Source organism: Ostrinia nubilalis, chromosome 8 (genome assembly GCF_963855985.1).
Source record: "Ostrinia nubilalis chromosome 8, ilOstNubi1.1, whole genome shotgun sequence".
Taxonomy (NCBI): Eukaryota; Metazoa; Arthropoda; class Insecta; order Lepidoptera; family Crambidae; genus Ostrinia; species Ostrinia nubilalis.
This window is the reverse complement of record NC_087095.1, coordinates 6,464,796-6,485,930: the sequence shown is the minus strand read 5'-3', so window position 1 is coordinate 6,485,930 and position 21,135 is coordinate 6,464,796. Positions and strand designations below refer to the sequence as shown.

Below are 21,135 nucleotides of genomic sequence, written 5' to 3'. Positions count from 1 at the left end.
CCAAAGCCTGCAACGCCTAGTAAGCATAGCGGGCACTAGTTGTATGAGAACCACTCCATCGACATCACTTGAGTACCTTCTGAATCTTAGATCTTTAAACCTCTTCATTCAGGAGGAAGCGCAAGCAGCCGCCCTAAGACTTAAAGGTAAGAACGGCATATAAAAGCAAAACAAGGAGACAGGACATTCCACGATCCTGCATAAAACCCTAATAAAAGAAATACCTCTCACCGAGGCACCCATCGACAGAATTCCCTGTGTTCACATCTTCGACTGGAGATATAATACCCAGCTTACAACGGAAACGCAAGATTGCTCTGGAATCAATGAAGTTAGGATATACACTGACGGCTCCAAAACCCAAAAAGGTACGGGAGCTGGTGTCTACTCGAATTGCCTAAATATACCAAGAATATCTACAACACTAGATACACACAATACAATTTTCCAAGCAGAATGCAATCAGAGCAGCACAGGCGATTGCAACCATAGACATCCGAGGTATGAATATAAAAATAATCTCAGATAGTGCAAGCAATACAAAGCAACTTAATATACTACATTATAATACTTATATTGGAATGCCATGACGCGCTCCTAAGTCATTGCAGACGCAAATGGCGTTACCCTGCACTCCTGAAGTGGATCAAAGGGCACAGTAAATCCTTGAGCAACGACGCAGCAGATGAACTGGCCAGAAGGGGATCGTACACGACGGTATTTGGTCCGGAACAATTATAATGCCGATACCATAAGCACAGATCAAGACCTGGCTGCGCTCCAAAATAGAAAAATAACACCACACAGAATGGAAAGATTGTGAAAGATGCAGGCAAACAAAAGATGCAGTTGTGGATATATCGAAAAAGTTTTCCCGCAGCCTCATAAGACTAAACATGGACAACATCCGCAAGGTCCTAAGTGTAATAACAGGTATGTTAAACAAAGACCTACACAATATAGCTGTTACAGACAGCCTACTGTGCAGAAGATGCATGGAGGCAGAAGAAAAACCGCAGCACGTGCACAAGGAGTGCACAAGCGTAGCAATCAACAGGCTCAAATTCTCCAATCACCAGGGTCGCTGCAGAAGGCCTGTATGTCTTGTTAATTCATGTCTCTATTGATTTAAGAAGATTCCCGCCTTAGGCAGTTCGATATTTTCAAGTTATTTGTGATTTAAGGCTTGGTATTTCTGCTGAAGTAGGTATTTCGCGCTGTCAAAATCTGCGCGCGCAATTTTTTGCCGAAGAAAGCGCGCCAAAGAGCTCCCGCCACAATTTCCAGCTACACAGTATAGAAATACGCAGTTGGTTAGGTTAGGTTGACTTCCTTCCCTTTAAGTGTCACACTCACAACACTTTCTAATACAAATCATATCCAAGTGATACAAATTGAAACACCTTTTAGACTTTTTGGGAATATATTCTAGAATCGAAAAAATATAAAATATAACTGCAGAAGTAAACACGGTTCAAAGTGGCCGTGGCGTCGCCCGACCTTCTGGAAGTTCTGCGCCGGCTTAAAGAATTTCAAAATTACGTCACCCAACCTATCGGTAGGCCCTTGGGAGCTTGAGCGATTGGAAAAACATTTTATGATAAGTTACTCTTAGTAGCGATTATTTAGAGCTTGGAAAATAAATTATAGTTGTTGCAATTCACGAAGCTTTGCATGTGGTTAATAACATTATCAGTACACGCATCAATTTTGTTCAGTCTCTTTGTTTATTTATAAATAAAAATATCATACTAAAATTGCAGAAACACGTTTGTTTGTATTGGTCTGGGTGTTTTCTTTCTATAATTTGTATGACGTATGTACGGGGTTCTGTATCGAAAATTACTATGAGCATCACACGCGGTTACCTGCGTACCTCTGTGCACTCATGGGAGTTTAAGCAGAGGTCACTAGAGTTTGACTTTGAGCTTTGTTTATAGTCATTACGAAGCAGACTGATGGGAAATTGCACTGTCTTGAATTCGAAAGGGTAATTTGACGGTGTTAGGGGAATTCTAGGAATAAATACAGAGTTTCCTCATTGAGATTGAGACATTTCAATTTAAGATTTCACTTGACATTGAACACAATCTGACATGAATTTTTCAAACACTTGTAAAAATAAAAAGTAATTAAATCAAAGGCACTAAGTAGTATTGATATCAACTTCGAAGAAAATGACTGCCAAAATTACTTTCTACCCGTTCCACACGTCTTTCATGAATTATATTAAGGAATTATTAAGCTAAATTTCAAGTATATTGAACCAAGTAATCACTTTGTCCCATACAAACTTTGCCCCCTTTTTTCACCCCCTTCATTTCATGACCCCATTTCGGAAAATCTTTTCTTATGAGATGCCTACGTCATACAAAGAACACACCTTCCAACTTTCAGGTCTCTACGATATCCGTCAGTCATTTAGGACAAAGCATTTTATTAATTGTCCAATACTCTATCGTTCCAGGTATGTCATTGACAGGAGGGCGCTACTATCTTAATGGGTTATTCATTAGTCCCAACTTTATGCCACTTGACATTTCAGAATCGTTTGACTTTAGATACCTAAGCGATTTGATATTCAGTCTTTTAATGAAATCATATTCTGCAATAACTTGAGGTGTTATACCCGATCAAGCTTTTCATTGCAGGACAGTAAAATAATTTTATTATTAGTTTCTTCTCTAAGTCTTAATTTGTCAGAGTAGTTAAAGGCTCCATGAGAACAAAATTTAGCTTTATAATAGTTTTTAATGTTTTTCTTGAAATATTTGACGCCTTGTAATCTCTCGTTAATATAGATCCACATAAATAAAGAATGTTTGACTTCGACTTTAATAATTATTATGCTCTAACATATAATAATAATCTAACATATATATAAACTAGCTTTCCGCCCGCCGCTTCGCCCGCGTGGAATTTTTCGGTTTTTATATAACCTATTACACTCAGATATAATGTGGCTTTCTATTGGTGAAAGATTTTTTAAAATCGGTTCAGAGAGAGATTTGAGATTGCCCCTTACAATTTAACAAATATACAAACACACAAACTTTACCTCTTTATGATATTAGGTATAGATAGGTAATTTGAAACCCTATTTTGTTTTATTTTAAATATTTCACAATCCAAACTAATATTTACTGTAAGTAAATGCTAAATAGTAAATAATTAGTTTGGATTGTGAAATATCCTACTAATATTATAAAGGCGAAAGTTTGGATGTCTGGATGTCATGATGTCTGGATGTTTGTTACTCTTTCACGCAAAAACTACTGAACGGATTTTGTTGAAACTTTACAGTATTATTGTTTATAACCCAGATTAACATTATGACGATATGTGGCAAATAAATTTTAATAAATAAATAAGACGTGTCTAAAAAGCGCCATCTATCGTCATTGGTTAAAATTACAGCACTGGACAAACTACGGTATGACGTTCGTAAATATTCATTCAGTAGAAGCCGTGAAACGCCATCTATCAACATGGGTAAAACGAGGTAAAACATCACATCTAACGGGGGTAAAACGAGGTCCACGCGAACGAAGTCGCGGGCGGCCGCTAGTTTATAATAGGTAGCTTTCCCTCCGCAACCTTATTGGTATTCCATGTATGTGTCTTTTAACTGATTTCTGTTAAACGTTTTATGTAAAATTTGTCCAGTTATAACTCTATTTACATCTGCATATGTAAGCAAGGATTCTTGTTCTCCAGCCCAGATGCCGAGTAAACAGAATCGTCTTTCAGTGACGTGCAGTTGCCCCTATATTTGACCTAATTTTTTATTATTTATTTGTATCAGTGTGCTCTTCTAAAGAGTGTAAGACGATTGTATGTAGGTAGGTACTATTAAAATGTAATTTTAACTCATTGGTTTTGTCTCATATTTGAGGAATGTACTATGTATCATGAGTAGAGTCTTAGTTTAAAAGGATGCCAACGATTTAAATTTCAATAGGTAGACAAAATTCATAATTCTTAATTATCAAAAATTTTAGCTTTCTCCAGTAACACTGATATTATTATACTGTGACTCATCAAAGTCATCATTGTCAAAAATATTGACAAATCGCGAACTGTCACGGCCAAAAAACTGACACGCGTCCGTCCTCCGTAAGCGCCACCGCGCGACTGATTGAGATTGTCCAAGCCGTCATGGGCGATTTTTTCCACATTTTTTAACATAGTAACTAAATAAGACGCAATATAAAAATTTCATCCGTTAAAAGCCCTCAAGTTATATCTGAACTTTAGTTTAGTAAAAGATTCAGAATCTCAAATCGCTTATTTTAAAAATAAAACCATAAATAGAAAACGAATAGAGGTAACTTTGGGAATTTATTCTATCGAGTCAACTTCATCAAATCGTGTTTCCATCCGTTAATAGCCCTAGAAAATATCCTCAACTATGCCCAAAAAAAATCTTAGCCTTTAATTTTACTGTTTAGTACCTCAAAAATGAAAAATGAAAACCTCATTTTCGCCATTTTCTCTGCTACCCGGCCTTAAGAATAGGCTGACAAGGGTGGCTAAATTTGTTGCGCTGCTTCTTCTCAGCACTGGCCCATTTATGTCCCAAAATAATTGTAGGGTTCAAGTAATACTAGGACGTGTTAAAGGGCTTTTTAAAAGCCTCTTTGTTGAAAACAAATGCATTTTATGACTTTACTTTTATATTATCCTTCTGTAGCCAAAAGGCAATCAATATAGCTTGACATCACCATCTCTGGTCCAGGGTTTGATTCTTATTAGGGTAATTGTAGAAAACAAACTTTTCTCTGTCTCCTGTCTAATTAGTTGATGTGAAACCATTGTTGTTTCTGGTCTTTACTACACAATTGCTTCAGCTACACTTACTTTAAAATAAGAGATAATGTATGTGATTTAGGCCGATATCATTCATGGTATATGATGTAATAATTAATAAAATAGTAGTTTCAGATCAGAATAAACATTTAAGGATTAAATAATTAGAATTCAGTCTCCAATTCTAGCCTTATTCCTTTACAGTCGCCTCTTATATCACTTTACACAAAATTATTAGGATACTTAGATCGCTATTATGTAAGTTAGATCAGTTTACACATTTTTTTTCTCACCACAAAATTGGTGTATATTGATATAAGTAAAATTTTTTGGACTATTTACCCTAAATGACCTGAAATAATCATTCCTCATAGTGTAATTACTTATGTTTGTTTTACAACTTTTTCTAAAATTGAAGAAACAAAAAAATATCAACAGAAATGGCGTAAAATGTATCACTTTACACTTGTTAGCGGGTGGTCAATTCAGTGTGGTGTAAAATGATTTATGTCCCATTATATCACTTTACACGAATGTAAAGTTGTCGTGCATGGTGATATAACTAGGTTTTTATTTAATTACGAAAAAACCACATGCTATATTTCCCAAACTGGCACACTGCCTAATCATATCTAATATTACCTTTCACCTAAAAAATATTTCATCCAGTTATCTCTAATAGCGACGAAGCAGGATTTTTTTTAACTTCAAATGCGATTTCCCAAAAATCACCATTTTCGACTTAGATCCCTTTTCACTGGGGGTACAGAATTATGTACGTTATAAAGTTTTGCGTCACACTACTGAAACTTTAGTTATACCTAATTCTGTACCACCAGTTCCCAAACTTAGTGAACCTACCACGTCATCTTCCACTATGACCCCACTATGCAACTGCACCGCATGACAATGGACTTCATTGCATTCCATCTACATACTAGACCAGATATAAAAACGATCCGATGCACGTTTCGATACCAAATCAGTTGCGTAACTACTGATTGCTAGATGGAGAATGCATTTAAACATTTAATAGGTTCCAATAAAAAACTCATCAATGTGTTTTGCCTTTACCCGTGAGAGTAAATAAACAATTTGAACTTGAATTTGAGTCGTGGAAAGTCTTTTGTTAAGTCGAAAAGGGAAAATAAGGGCAATAACATATTTAGCGAGTACATTACATACGCAAATGCTAAAGAAATCGTTTGAAAGTTGCGGTACGTATTGTGTTTTATGTTGTAAGAACTTTATTATTAACGCTGAAGCACTATATTGAGACATGGAAAACTTTTATAACAAACAATAAATTTAAATTAATTACGCATTTGACTGTTCAGTGAAGTAACTTAAGAAATAGCTCGTTTGTCATTATTATTTGTAAAAAAGCTCATTCACGCTTAAACACACTTTCAAATGTAACGAACTTATTTATGTATGTATGCTTGACGTACATTTATTAAAATTGCCGAATAATTAAGACCAAACCTTTAATGGCTTACTTAAAAATCTACGCGAGTAATTATCACATCATAAACTTTAAGTTAATGACCATTGTAAAACCCAAACCATGAAACGCAGTTGCCACATATAGTTCAACGTGCTTTATGAAATGCAAACTCTCGATTCCCTTTCGATTTTTTGCTCGCAATAAGTATTAAACTCACTTTCTCTGCGATCCGATTACCGAGACGGAGTGATAAAGTTTCACGGAATTCAAACACCCTGTGTAATTAAAAACGCATTAATATGCATGACGCCTTGCTGTTGGGAAAAATGTATTGAGTGATAATTTTTTGCAATTTTTTATAAGTCATGCATCTCTGTCATAACCATTCTTATACATCATAATTATATCACTGCAAAATAATTGTAAAGTTTAATCGTCTCGATATGGTGTTTTTGGGTTTAGTCCCACCCAGGTAGGAAATAGTAATTTCAAAATTACTTACGTTTTCAATTAATTGTTAGCAGTTTGGTTAGACTACACGCCTTTTAAAAATAGCGTCTTTAGTCACGCACGTTCATACTTTTGGGTCTTAGAAAGGCAATTTTAATGGAATGCTGATGTCGGGAAATCAGGGATGGAAAAAAAAAACCTTCATTTACAGGTAATCCTCAATGCGAGTTAAATGGGCATTAATTGCTTTTTAAAATCAAAGACTTTGAAGACGTAATCAGACGCCTGCAGCCATTAACAACGGGCTCGTATTCAATAAGTTCAATTCTCACATGCATGTAATTTCCAACGCGTGCGCCTACATGTTTAACACAACATTCTCAGTTACAAAGTTGCGTATTCTTTAAGCTAGAGTTTCTCAAACTGTAGTACGCAAACCCCCAGAATAATAATAAATAAATAAATAAATTTCACGCAGTTCGCGACAAGATTCAGAATAAGATAGATAGTAGGACTTACATACAGCTAGCGAGAAACGCACGTCGGTGCACCAAAATTGCTCTAGAAATTGAAATATTTGTCACAAGAAATAAACCTAATTTGTTGATTTTAATATCAAATACGAACCACCAAACCTTTTTTTTAAGACAGTCGCAGTGGTCTGTAAAACTAAGGATGCATAGAGGGTGTGGAATAAAACTTTGGGAAACTCTGTTCCAGGCAAAAATTGACGTGAAGAAAATGAGTAGGTACTCCTCCCGTAATCACTACCTGTCTAGCAATGATGCGCCGAGAATAGTAAACGATGTTTTTTCCTACAGTTTACGCCTAGATTGAATTTTTTTCCTCAACAATTTTAAACCGACTTGTTTAAGTCGCCACTGTTAACAGGTTTACATTTTGCTAATAGCAGAAACAGATTGCAACTGATATCGAGTTAAAGTACATTGAACATTTGAATTCTAATTCGCATACGAAATCACAGAACTCTCTATTCGTACCTTTTGAAAATGTGAATAAAAATCAAACATAGCAAAGACGCATTTAGTTCCCAATTCCCGATAGTGATTAATTTCTTCCCACATATTTTATATTCATTAATACACCGAATATCGGCCGCCATCGTCATAAAATATTGTTGTTTTATAATCAACGATGCATATAAGACAAATAACAATGATCAAACAACATGGCACCACGTGGGTTGATAGATCGAACGTTATCACGGACAATCGATTCTATCGACGGAATCTCTGGGTAATTAATAAATTATGTGGCTCATCCATCATCGAGCCATCTTAGGCTAAAGGACCTTGCCCACTGAGAGCATTATACCGTGTGAACTTAAGGTGTATTTTTGGAGCATTAGAATTCAAATTAGTAAGGTAGGTTTGCCTAATAACGCGACTTTTTTTTTTGCAAAGATAAGAGGGAGTTTTAAATTTTGAAGTATTTAATGAGAAACAGGCCTTCCTACCTTAATTGTAAGAATTACCCACTTTCTTTTGGCTAATAAGTTTCTGGAACAACTTCCCGAAATAAGAATGGTCACCGAATCAACAATAGGTACGGATATAGTTAATATGTGCGCAGATTCATATACCAATTTAAATTCGAATATAAGCATTACATAAGTCAGAAATATTAAAATTTTAGCTGAAGTTATGCGGTCGCGTTAAATATGATGCATCATATTCAAGCCTGAAGAAATGTAAATGCAGTCAAAAAATAGTAATAACGTCATACAGCCGCGCAATCTTCGATCAAATTACCCTTCAAAAGTGCGGTAATGTGGCCCATTACAAGCGAATACAGGCGTACGGGCATCGGCGACAACGGTGCTTGTCACGTTGCGTGAGAAAAGCAGCTTGTTTCCATTGTATAAACGATTTTAGGAAGGAAAAGAATGCAAACCTGACGAAGACCTGGTAGTGGGTTGGAAAAAGCGCAGTGTTAAAAGTTCGAATTTAGAATGGAATCTACCTACAAGAAATAAGAAGTTAGTACTTAGTCAAACAGAGGTTTCCATGGTCGTTAACCGTTAATAGTGTTAAAATACCTAGGTATGTGAAAATAGAAATAGCCCAGTAGATTATAAACGAATGAATTTATTACCATCAACACAGAGAAATGGTAAGTTTTCTGCAGTTTTAACTTAATTTATTTTTAGTTATTTCTGCTGTCTTTGTTATTTATTTATTTATATTAGGAAGAATACTAACTTCTATACGACCTTGGATAGAATGCTCACATTCATAATTCATACGCGGGATGCGTTGACCCCAACCAACACACGCGTACATATTACTTAACAAAATATCTCTGTCCCGATTCTGCTAAGTAAATTGGAAGGCATGGGAATACGGGATGTGCAGTTGAGACTCTTCGAGAGCTATCTAAGTGAGAGAACCCAGCGAGTTAAAGTAGATGATGTCATCAGCGATGAGCGCACTGTCAATTATGGAGTTCCCCAAGGCAGTGTCCTAGGGCCCACACTTTTTCTAATCTACATTAACGAACTGGGAGGGCTTAAGCTACCTAACGGAAAATCCATAATTTTCGCAGATGATACAGTCCTATTATTCAAAGCCAAAACATGGGAAGAGGTATACGGAAATGCTCAGCATGGAATGAATCTAGTAACGCAATGGCTAAAAAATAATGTGCTGACCCTAAATGCCGACAAAACCAAATTTATTTCTTTTACTATAAAAAAACAAGTTGACTCATCACCTAATCTTGCTCTGACTGCTCATTCCTGTCTTATGCCAGGACATGGTACCTGCTCCTGTCCTTATCTTAACCGTTGTGAGAGTATCAAGTACTTGGGAGTCTATATCGACGAACATCTCAGATTCCAGGAACACATCAACTCTCTCAACAGTAGGCTCAGAAAAATGATTTATGTTTTTAGAACTCTGAGACACGTTGCTGATGAGTTCGTGCGCAAATCGGTCTACTTTGCACTAGTGCAGTCACTGATTACTTACTGCATCACTGCCTGGGGAGGCTCGCCCAAAACAAACCTCATTGATCTTGAGAGAACGCAACGAGCTATTCTCAAGGTCTCCTACTTTCACACATATAGACATCCCACGTTCCAATTGTATACCCAAGCTAAGGTCCTAACAGTGCGCCAACTGTTTATATTGCATATAGTGCTCAAGCAACACATCCTTGTCCCTTACAAAAACCCCTCTAAAAGTTCACCACGTAGGCGTCAACTGCCAGTGGACCGACGAACTCACAAGTTCTCAACATCTTTTTCGCAGAAGTTCTTTTGCTATCTTGGCGGATTCCTTTATAATAAGATCAATAAAATTCTTACAATATACCCGCTAACGAAAGTGAAATGTAAAGTGTTAACTTCTGAATGGCTAAATACTCTAAATTATAATGAAACCGAAATGCTTTTAAATGTACCACTTTAGACGTATTTAAACAAGCGAGTTGAGTGTAACTGTTTCTGCTTTTGACACTGTAATACTGATTGTTTCAATAACCTGTATCTATCTTTATACTTTGTTTTCTTTTTTCTATATTTATATAATACTAGCTTTCCGCCCGCGATTTCGCACGGGTGAAATTTCGTTTGTCACAGATCGTCATAAATTATAGCCTATGTGTTATTCTGGATTATGAACAATAAAACTGTAAAGTTTCATCAAAATCCACTCAGTGGTTTTTGAGCCTATTCATTACAAACATACAAAAATAGTTACAAATCTTTCCTCTTTATAATATTAGTATAGATGTATTTTTTTGGGAAGTTGGTTTGTGGAGGGGGCCTGATGACCTGAAATACAAGCTTCTTTTAGCTTAGTTTAGGCATCAGTCTCCCACAATAATCGAATTCTACTATAAGTCTAAATTGTATTAAAAATATTGTAATGATTGTTGTGGTGAGAAAATAAAGCATTTTTATTTATTTATTTATTTAATACTTTTACTCTCAGCACGAGTTAAAACAAATGCCCGAATCCGTCCGATAGATTATTCCCGTTCGTGTTTCTCGTGCAGTCATCACTCATGGACGACGATTGGATTAATGGGCACACGCTTCTGATGTCCACCATTCATCATCCTGCACTCATCGGAGGTGCAACTTGCATCGATTAAGCTCGCCGACACAGCCGTCGTGGGTTCGAATCACGTTCGAGTCGGCGAGCAGACAAAAACTTATTTCAACCGGTCTCTCACATGGTAAGCTTTGGCAAATAATTTACACTTTCGCAGTGTATGAAATATAAATCTCTAGAACCTTTACGTAAGAAAAAGTACCCTTTTTCAAGACTTTGTACAGAGTATTCGTTTTAAAGAAAAAGTAGTTGCTGGGTCTCTACTTGAAATCCTGTTTTGAAGTTATGAGGGAGGACACGAACAAAATTAATAATCTTTAATAAAAATAAGTCCAACTCAATTAATTACTCTGAACAATGTCAAAAATTCTGACTATTTCATTTGAAATAACCTAGACATGACATAGGACACGCTAGCAGCTCAATTCCATAAATACATAAATGGAGCAGTAAACAGGTCTCGAACCGCTTCCGAAACCACTCCATGTGCTCATGAAAATGTTAATCAGAATTCTAAAAATCCGCACGCTCTCATGCCGCAGAAATGCAGACAAAAACTCACTCAAAGCGGCCCTTCCAGTCTTCCCTCCGGCAAGCTGACGTCACTGCCAAATTGCGAAACCTTCGCCCGTGAAACCAGAAGGTAATCTGTTCTCACAAATACGACTGTCCACTCGATAATTGAAATACTTTATTGGCTCGTAATTAATGTTTAAAGCGTTCTCTTTAGCATATAACCACGGGGTTCCGTGATGTCCATATTATTATTTTTAAGACGGTATTAATGTGACCTGGATTCGGTAGATAACTCCGGCTGTGCCGTAATAAGAGTCCTGTAAGCTAACGGAGACAACCAGTAATCTGCGTGAATAATGAAATGTTGTGTCAGTTAAAATAGCCGCGTCCTACGACAGGGTGGTGAACATTTGGCACGCAATGCCTGTGTTATTATTAAGACTATTTAGTGACAGTAATAACAATTTTTATGCTAATGGAATGAATTATTTGTCAAGAAGTAAGTCCAATATTACTGCTTTAAGATAAATATTTTATTAAGACGAGTAATAAATCTAACTAATAATTTCTAATGCTAAGATGGTGCACAACTCATTGTCTCTTAACCATATAAAATGGGAATCTATACTCCTTTATTCTAAGTTCCATTAAAAAAGGTCTGACTTCCGCTCTGCAACACGTCTTTTTCAATAATCCAACTTATAAGTAAGATTAACCTGTAATCCACAGTCAAAAGCCGAGCAAGATGTACATTTTCAGTAAGGTTTTCTGAAAAATAACGATAATCACAGGGTTGGATTATGAAACTGCTCGCCACCCCTGGCTGAGTTATTAAACGATGTTAGTCGGCCGCGCATCCGCGAACGACTATCGCCACTCCCACTTGGCAGACAGGATCTCCTCTAAAACAATTTCGCGTGTCTGCTCGACCGGTAATGGTGCAACGCGACGTCAGTCAGCCCCGGCCAATTAGAGATGTGACAGCGATTATGGGCTACTAAATAACAGTCCTAGCTCATGCTAAACACAATCTCCACTTTATAAGGCGACTGGGTATTCTAATTACACCGTCTGTCTGTCAGGTACATTTTTGTATTGCTAGCTAATGCATAGATCAGAGATTGTGGAGGTATTTTAATACAGGCGCGAATTAAAATTAACTGCGTTCTAATAATAGAACATCGTTTAGTAGGACTGTGAGTTAAATCACTTTTCTACTGGCAAATAAGGCAGTGCGATAGCAAATTGATGTCGTGGTAGGGCTCCAATTTTTATGTTAAAATATTTATAATAGCTTATTGATTTGGCTAAAAAGTAATTAATTTTATATTGGAACTGTCAATCTCTACTTTTGGGTAAAATAAGTTTCGAGGTTCCTTATTGGTCTGGGTCTTATGAGCCTATAAAAGCTAACTGTGATAAGAGGCAGTAGATAAATAAAATACTGAATGAATTACTGACACTGCATGTTTAATAACCAGCTCCCACAAGATGCCAAAACAACATGGCCGTCTTTCTTCAGTACCATAGACAATGAACACAATCATAGACTATTAAAGAAATCCAAAGATGATACAACATCTCCCCTTTTTAGAAACAGAAATGCTAAGATAAACTTAATACATTAACACAAGTATTACGGCTAATGACAATAAATTATGCAGCTAATTTTAAGTTAATATAAGTACACAACTAATACTTCCGTTTTGTTACAGTATACATTTATGTTAAACAGCAACATTACATAACACTAACATAAAATAATACTTTCATGTTTTGTTACAATAAACTTAGGTTAAACAGCAACATTAACCACTATTTTTAAGTTTCATAACATAGCTATTACATTCTATGTACTTAAATAATTGTATTGCCTAGTTACTTGGTTTCAGCCCTACGTAAATAAATACTTGGGTTCAGTGATTTGTTACACTGCTGAAACCAAGTTTAGGTAGAGGTTTACATCAATTATTTCTATTTTAGTTAAGTTACCCTAGTAACACATATAGTCATTTAGATAAGCAGGACGCTTTACAGATCTTTTAAGTCTGGTATTATTTTGTTCAAATCCAGTTTCCTCCGAGCTACTAACATTAGAATTAGAAGGATTAACTTCAATGGATTCTGCAGAATCAACAATCTGATCCTCAACAGGATTTGTAATATCAGCAGAACCCTTACAATGCTCCTCATCTAAAATTACATTTTCATTTGTGACATACCCTCCTACCGTTGGTGAAATAGTTTCAGTAGGTGCCAACTTCAAATGCCATCTATTTCTTCTAAATTTCCCTCTTTCAGTATTAATTATATATGATCTAGGTTCCTTACATTTTGATGCAACTGTTCCATATATTTTCAAATCAGTAACCCACACTCTATCATTAGTATTCAGTTCTGGCAGATCCCTTGCTCTATGTCTCTTATTGTAATAACACCCATTTCTATGTTTCTTTTCCAACATCTTTTGTTTGAATTCTTGACCTAAGACTACTGGGTTATCAAGTTTACTAGATATAATAGGAAGGTTATCTCTAAGTTTTCGGTTAAACATTAATTCTGCTGGACTATAACCTATCTCAGAAGGGGTGTTTCGATAGATTAGTAAAGCTAGATAAATATCCTTATTTTTTGTTAGAAGAGACTTTGCAATCTTTACTCCGGATTCGGCTAGACCGTTACTTTGTGCATAGTAGGGACTACTAGTTATAGACTGAAACCCATACTCTTTGGCAAAATTATTAAACTTTGTTCTAAATTGTGTACCACAATCTGACCTTACTACCTCTGGAATTCCATACCTAGAAAACATTTCTTTGCATTTAACTATTACACAGTCTTCAGTCAAATCATGTAGTTTAAATATTTCCAGATATCTAGAGTAATAGTCAACTGCAACTAAATACCAATGGTTTGAAAATTTAAATAAGTCAATTCCTATTTTCTGCCAGGGTCTATCTGGTGGTGGGTCTAGTACCATGGTCTCTTTATAATTTTGTGATGTTTCTATACAGTTTGAACAAGTCTTAACTTTTTCCTCAATTTGTTTTGATAGACCTAACCACCAAACGGACTGTTTTGCACGCTCCCTACACCTTGTAATTCCTAAATGTCCTTCATGAATTCTATCTAAGATTTCTTGTTGCATGTTGTCAGGTATTACAATTCTTGAATTAAACAAAAGAAATTCCCCTTCCACTGAGAAGTTGTCCCGATACTGATAATATGGTTTCAAATTACCTAACAGATGTTTTGCAGGCCACCCATGAACTGTAAAGTCTATAATTTGAGTGCATATGTTACAGTTTCTCTGACTGGATTTTATTTTGTATAGAATGTTCTCTGACACAGTTTCACTGACAAGTGAATTGATATTGAATTGTAACTCCTTTTCCTTATCTGAAGTAAGATAAATTGGCAGTGGCTGTCTGGACAGGGCATCTGCTACTACCAATTCTTTCCCAGGGATATACTTTACTTCATAGTCAAAACGAGTCAACCTTAATCTAAATCTTAAGAGTCGCGGACTAAGGTCATCAAATGGTTTTGTTTGCAATATTTGCAGCAGAGGTTTGTGGTCAGTTTCTAGTATAATAGGAATACCTAATATATAATCTCTAAATTTCTCAGCTGACCATGTCAGAGCCAAGCATTCCTTTTCTATTTGTGCATAATGCTTTTCGGTTTCTGTTAATGTTCTACTAGCATACATCACTACTGATCTTTGGCCTTTTTTATCTTCTTGTAATAAAACTGCTCCTAGCCCAAAAGAACTACTATCTGCTGAAATAATTATTTTCATTTCCGGATCAAAATGTGCTAGAGTGGGTGACCTTAGTAAATTGTCCTTTATAGTTTGGAATGCTTGTCTCTGAAGGTAACCCCAAATAAATAGCCGGTCTTCTTTTAAAAGCTCATGTAATGGTGCAAGGATTTGAGACTTATTTTGAATGTACCTTCCTACAAAATTAACCATGCCTAAAAATTGTAGTAATTCTTTTTTATTAGACGGATTTTTAAATTCACTAATGGCTTTGATTCGGTCTGGATCTACTTTTATTCCTTCTTTGTTAACAATGTGTCCCAAATAACTTACCTCCTTTACCCCAAACACACATTTACTTTTATTAATTGTTATCCCTTCATTATGCAATCTTTTTAAAACTTCTCTAAGTACCTGATCATGGGATTCCTTAGTAGGTTCAAAAATCAGAATGTCATCGACATGTATTGCTACGTTTAGGTCTTTCAGCAGATTTGAGAACTTCATACTGAAATATTCAGGTGCGCAATTAAGTCCAAATGGTAAACGGTTGTATATATACCTACCAAAAGGTGTAATAATGGTTGTCAGCTTTTTAGACTCCTCATCCAGACGAATTTGATGAAATCCTGAAGTAGCGTCGATTTTAGAGAAATAATTAGCACCTTTCAGTCTACTTAATGTATTTTGTACCTTAGGAATTGGATAAACTGGCCTCAAAATATTTTTGTTTACTTGTGTATAGTCACCGCAAATTCTCACTTTATCATTCTTAAGCACTACCACAATTGGTGACACAAAATCAGTAGGTTCCTCAATTGGACTAATAATACCTAATCTTTGCAATCTATCCAGTTCTTCCTTAACTTTGGGCAAAAGAGGTATTGATACACTGCGAGGTGTTGCCTGGACATATGACTTAGGATTATTAATTAATTTTATGTGAAACTCATCTTTGAAAACCCCTAACTCATCAAAGATTTTTGGGAATTCTTTTTCTACTAAAACATTTGAATGTGTGTCACTGATCTGACTTGAATTTGAGATAGCACAAACTTTTAGAATATTCATACTATCAATTGATGGCCTGCCTAATATTGCTGTACTAAGATCTTTGATTACATAGACTTTACCTTCATATATCCTGTCCTTATATTGTAATTTCAGTTGCACCGTTCCCAGTACATTCAATTTGGTCCCATCTGGCCCTTTTACACTATCACCTGATTTCACCAACGGTAGTTTGGCCTTCACTGCAACATTTTCTGGTATAGCACTTATATCTGCTCCTGTATCAATTAAAAAAAATATTTTATCCACAAATTTGTCTGAATTAAATATACAAACATTTAACGTATACTTCCCACCTTGTATCATACACACCTCATACTCGTTTGAATCCTCTTTTATAATTTTAACTGCTTTAGACCGACACAATTTAGCAAAGTGTCCCACACGTTTACAATTGTAGCAAGTTGCTTTTTCCGCGGGACATTTTTCTCTTGGATGTCGCTCCTTCCCACAAAACCAGCAGTTTCCTGTATTTTTTCTTTTTTCAATTTTCATGAGTTCTGTCACTTCACCCCTCATTTTCTTAGTTTCTTCCTGCTGTATTTCAGATTGTCTTCCCATTTGTATGGCTTCTTCTAATGTAAGATCTGGTTTAAGTAGCATCCTGTCGCTTAGAATTTTATCTGCAATACCAACGACAATTCTATCTCTGATAAGATCAGTCTTCAAAACGCCGTATTCACAATGCTCGGCAAGTCGGTGTATTTCAGTGACAAATTCGTCAACCCTTTCGCCTTGTAGCTGCACCCTGGCGTTGAATTTGAATCTTTCATAGATTACATTTCGTTTGGGAGCGAAAAAATCATCAAATTTTTTCAATAGGTTAAGGTAGCACATGGCGTCCTCCCCAAACTGCAATATTACGTCTTCTGCCCTTTCTCCCATGCAATAAATGAGGCAATTTATCTTTTCTTCGTCGGCGTTGTTGTTTTGACCTGTTAAACTCATGTACCTCATAAATCTGGTTTTATACTTCGGCCATTCTTCCGGCACAAAACTGAAAATTCCGGGTGGCGTCACCTTGGCTTGGTGGCCTCTTCCACCCTGCTCTGCCTCCTTCATGTCTGATTTATGTTTTTTCTCCATTTATTACTTTTACCGCTGCCACCATGTGATAAGAGGCAGTAGATAAATAAAATACTGAATGAATTACTGACACTGCATGTTTAATAACCAGCTCCCACAAGATGCCAAAACAACATGGCCGTCTTTCTTCAGTACCATAGACAATGAACACAATCATAGACTATTAAAGAAATCCAAAGATGATACAACACTAACTTAATTAATGTCCCCAGTATAACCAAATTAATATTTTTTATTACTCCAGTGATGTTTGAGCAAAAAATTACTAAGAGTACGATAAATGATTGCAAAGGGACCAACCGCCAATACGTAATGAAGTCGCCACCCTCGGTCGGTTGCAGTCGGTCAGTGGGTAACCGGCGTGATTAATGTACCCAAAACGCATCTTGATGGTACAATTGAGGCATCGTACGAAAATCATAAACATTTGAAAAATTATCGAGTTGTTTCGTTAAGTTAGCTGGCTTCCATTAAAAAAATTAACAATTTGTTTAGCTTGGAAAAGCTTTTCATCACTGTTAACTTATTTTTCCGATAAACGAAAAGTTCTTCAGTTCAGCCAAGATTTCTCATCTGAGGAAATCGGAATTTTTTCAAGTTTTTAAAAATTAGTAAGTATGTAGTTTGAGATTCATTTTATGCCTTAGTTCAGTCAGTGCACCAGTGTTTCTGACCAAGGAAAATCGCCCGTAGCTGGCGACTTCGGTCGAGTGGTGGGTCTTAAAATGAAGACCGCGTAAACGGTTGCACTTCGCATCACTAGTGACAATTAGGGCGGTGCAATCGGCAGTCGGCGGGAGTCGGCCGGTGGGTCACCGGCGCGATTTCCCGCCGGTTGGCGCCACCGACGCGTTGTGTAACGCCGCCCGCCGGCCGCCGGCCGCCGGTCGCTATGTGGGAATCGATCGACCACTTTCTACGGACGAAAATAGCTAGCGAGATCTGACGTTAACTTAGATTTTATTTTAAGCCTTATGCGGGTAGTTTAACGATGTAGAGTTTTTACTTGACCATTCTCACTCAGAGTTCAAGATCAAGCACAGAAAAAAATGTAAGCGAACCTTACGTTAGTCTCAAAGCCTGCAAACAAAACTCTATCATTTGATTTGATTTACGTATATCTTGATTATTATTTATTTTCTATCACAAACATTCTTAAAATACGCATAATAAGACTTTTATTTACAGAACCTTTTTGTAACCAGCCAAAAAAGCGTGCGGCACGCGCTCTACATTCGACATTTTTCGAGTGATTGTGGCATACACGCCGCGGTCGCCTTCCTCGAGGTCGTTGCTCCACACATGCATATTACATATATTACGTACAATCGTAACACGCGCGTGAAATATTCGCGATTCCGGATTCTCCGATCGAAAAGATGGCTCTTAAAATTTTATAGAGTAGTCAATTGAGTTACGCATATCAATGGCTGGCGCTTTCCAATCTTTAGTCCAATTTCATCATCGATATCCTTTTTGTTTGTTATTAGACGGTTTTACGTAATATGTAAATATCAATTAACATAATTTGATTTATTTACGAGAGATATATCGTTACGAAGAAGATTAATAAGTGAGGGCATTACTTAAATGCTCCTGAGGTAGAGGCGAAAAAATTTATGATGGATGATCGGGCAAACGAAGTGTGCTTCATTTTTTTTGAGGTAAAAATAAACAAATTCCAACAAAATTCTGAATCATAATATAGAATAGAGCTTTTTTACAGATAGCTTACGCTACGTAATATTCTACGGTTTTCGTAGCACTTACAAGGAAGAGTCCGTCTTTACTCGTATTTTATTCGTTAATTTTAACAACGAAATATAAAAAATGTTTTTTCTTCAAATTGTAAACAGTGGGGTAAATCCACCACAGGCTGAGTAGGCTAAAACTCAGGACGGCAGATTTAGTTCATACATTTATTCACACACAAAATAAAAAAGTCGGAAATTGGAAGGAATTTAAGATATTTAACAAAAATCTAAATATAGTCCTAAGCAACATCTCTACGCTTAGTTAAACTTTCATGTTGTGAATTTATACAATAAAACATGTTATCTAAAATTAAACATAGTGTTTTTCAATAAAATTGTTACTAATACTACTTAGCTATAGTTTACAAAACATACAAATCTATGTATTTAATAATGTGTAAAATATACCAAACTATGTATTTAGTTAATAAACAGAGTTTCATCGATTGAGATTACTCGACATAATTCATGATAATATTGACATTATAGCTATAATACTTTAATTAATACTTTTATCGACTAATAAAATTCCTTGCAGAACTCTAACGTCTCTAACCAACTATCTAATTATTTCTACGCCGTATTAAGCATAATTAATTTATATGCGTTTAAAATATACTTTAAACCTAATTATTACATTTTATACTTTGTACAGTCAGATAAATGTCTAAAACAATCTTAATTGCACAGATATAAAAATATTACACTATACAGTTTATTCTGCGGACTGTACACAACTTTGTTGTGATGCTGTCAGTAAGCACTGGTAATGAGTTGAAACGGCTATACTGTACCGTATTAATATAGCTTTCGATTTTATAGAATTAGCTATTAATTAGACTTAAGCCTAAGAGATGCTGACGTTCAATGTTAACGTAGTTGACTTTGCATAAATGGTAGCTGTGTACCTGTATCACTTCATATCATGTTTTTCTCGTTGCGAATATTACTATGTTGTAACTTGATTTTCATTAGATAGTTTTTTAGAAAATACCTATCTATTAATTTCAAACAAATATTATTATAGTGAAAAAATTTCAGAAAATACCTCATTTCAAACAGATATATTTCTAAGTAGGAATATTAACAAGGAAAGTTTCAGATTATTAATTTGTAATTAATTATATTACTTCTTTAGTCTACAAACAAATAACTACGGCTAGACTGTGTACACATCGCAAGAATTTACAGTGCTCTGTCAACACGCTAGGTCAATATTGATGCTAGCATCACTGAAACAATGCGCGGCCTGACATTGAAACGTAATATCCAGTGGAATGTGTTCATAACAATGACAATTAATATATTAGTAGGAATATTATAAGTACTCGTACCTAATTAAGGTGAAAAAAGTAATATTTTCAGTGACTGTACATTTCGTATTTTATTAATATCAGACGGTTTTGATTTAATTCCTTATTTTTTTATTACGGTGTATTTATAGCATAATTGTCCAGTTGGGTAACGTGGGAAATGGATTATAATGTGAATTTTAAAAAGGTTTTAAATTCAAATTTTCATTAAACTTTGCCATACTTCAGAGAATTATAAATTACTAAAAGGGGATGCCTTAATTAATATATCAAATTAAAGCATAAATACTAACCAGACTTGCCGCTTCGCGGGCTTCCTAGCACCACCACCCTTATACGATTTACTGTCATCTTCATTTGGAGAGCTTTTAAATTTCCACTTTCAACAAACAAAATCCCTCTCAACCTGACATTTTGCGTTTATCACATCAGTTCTGACATCACTCTATTCACAGTTCACAAATAAAATAAAGTTTGGGGGTGTGTTATCGTAAAAAGTTTCGATAGAGCGATTTTCGTTGAGTTTTATACGTGCGAGACGTCCGTCTGCGGCGACGTTTCCCGCGCAACTAGCGCGAGCCGGCATCGAGTGCGCGCGCGCAGCCCGCCGGCGCCGCAGCCTCCGCTCGCTGCGTATGCGTAAATATCCGCTCAACTAGCAATGATGCCCTTATTTAATTTTGTTTTATGCAAATTAAATAGCCAAGATGTACATCTGATAATGTATGAGAGCGATGCACTCGCTTGGCGCCATTTGATTTATCGTAAGTCTTCTTAGTCTGTTTTCGATCTATGCGCATCTTATTTTCACAGGGCGTAATCGTTTATTGACGCGTTCCTTTCGAAG

General features: G+C 36.0%; 1 protein-coding gene across 1 annotated transcript in view; it reads right to left on the bottom strand.

The window, feature by feature from the left end:
- LOC135073848 (ras-related and estrogen-regulated growth inhibitor-like protein) overlaps positions 1-20,858 on the bottom strand; it is a 35,804-nt gene extending 14,946 nt beyond the window's left edge. The window contains exon 1 of the mRNA XM_063968065.1: positions 20,582-20,858. Coding sequence (XP_063824135.1) covers positions 20,582-20,645 — 64 coding nt within the window. The 5' untranslated portion in view covers positions 20,646-20,858. The remainder of the gene's footprint in view (positions 1-20,581) is intronic.
- Between the last annotated feature and the right edge of the window lie 277 nt (positions 20,859-21,135).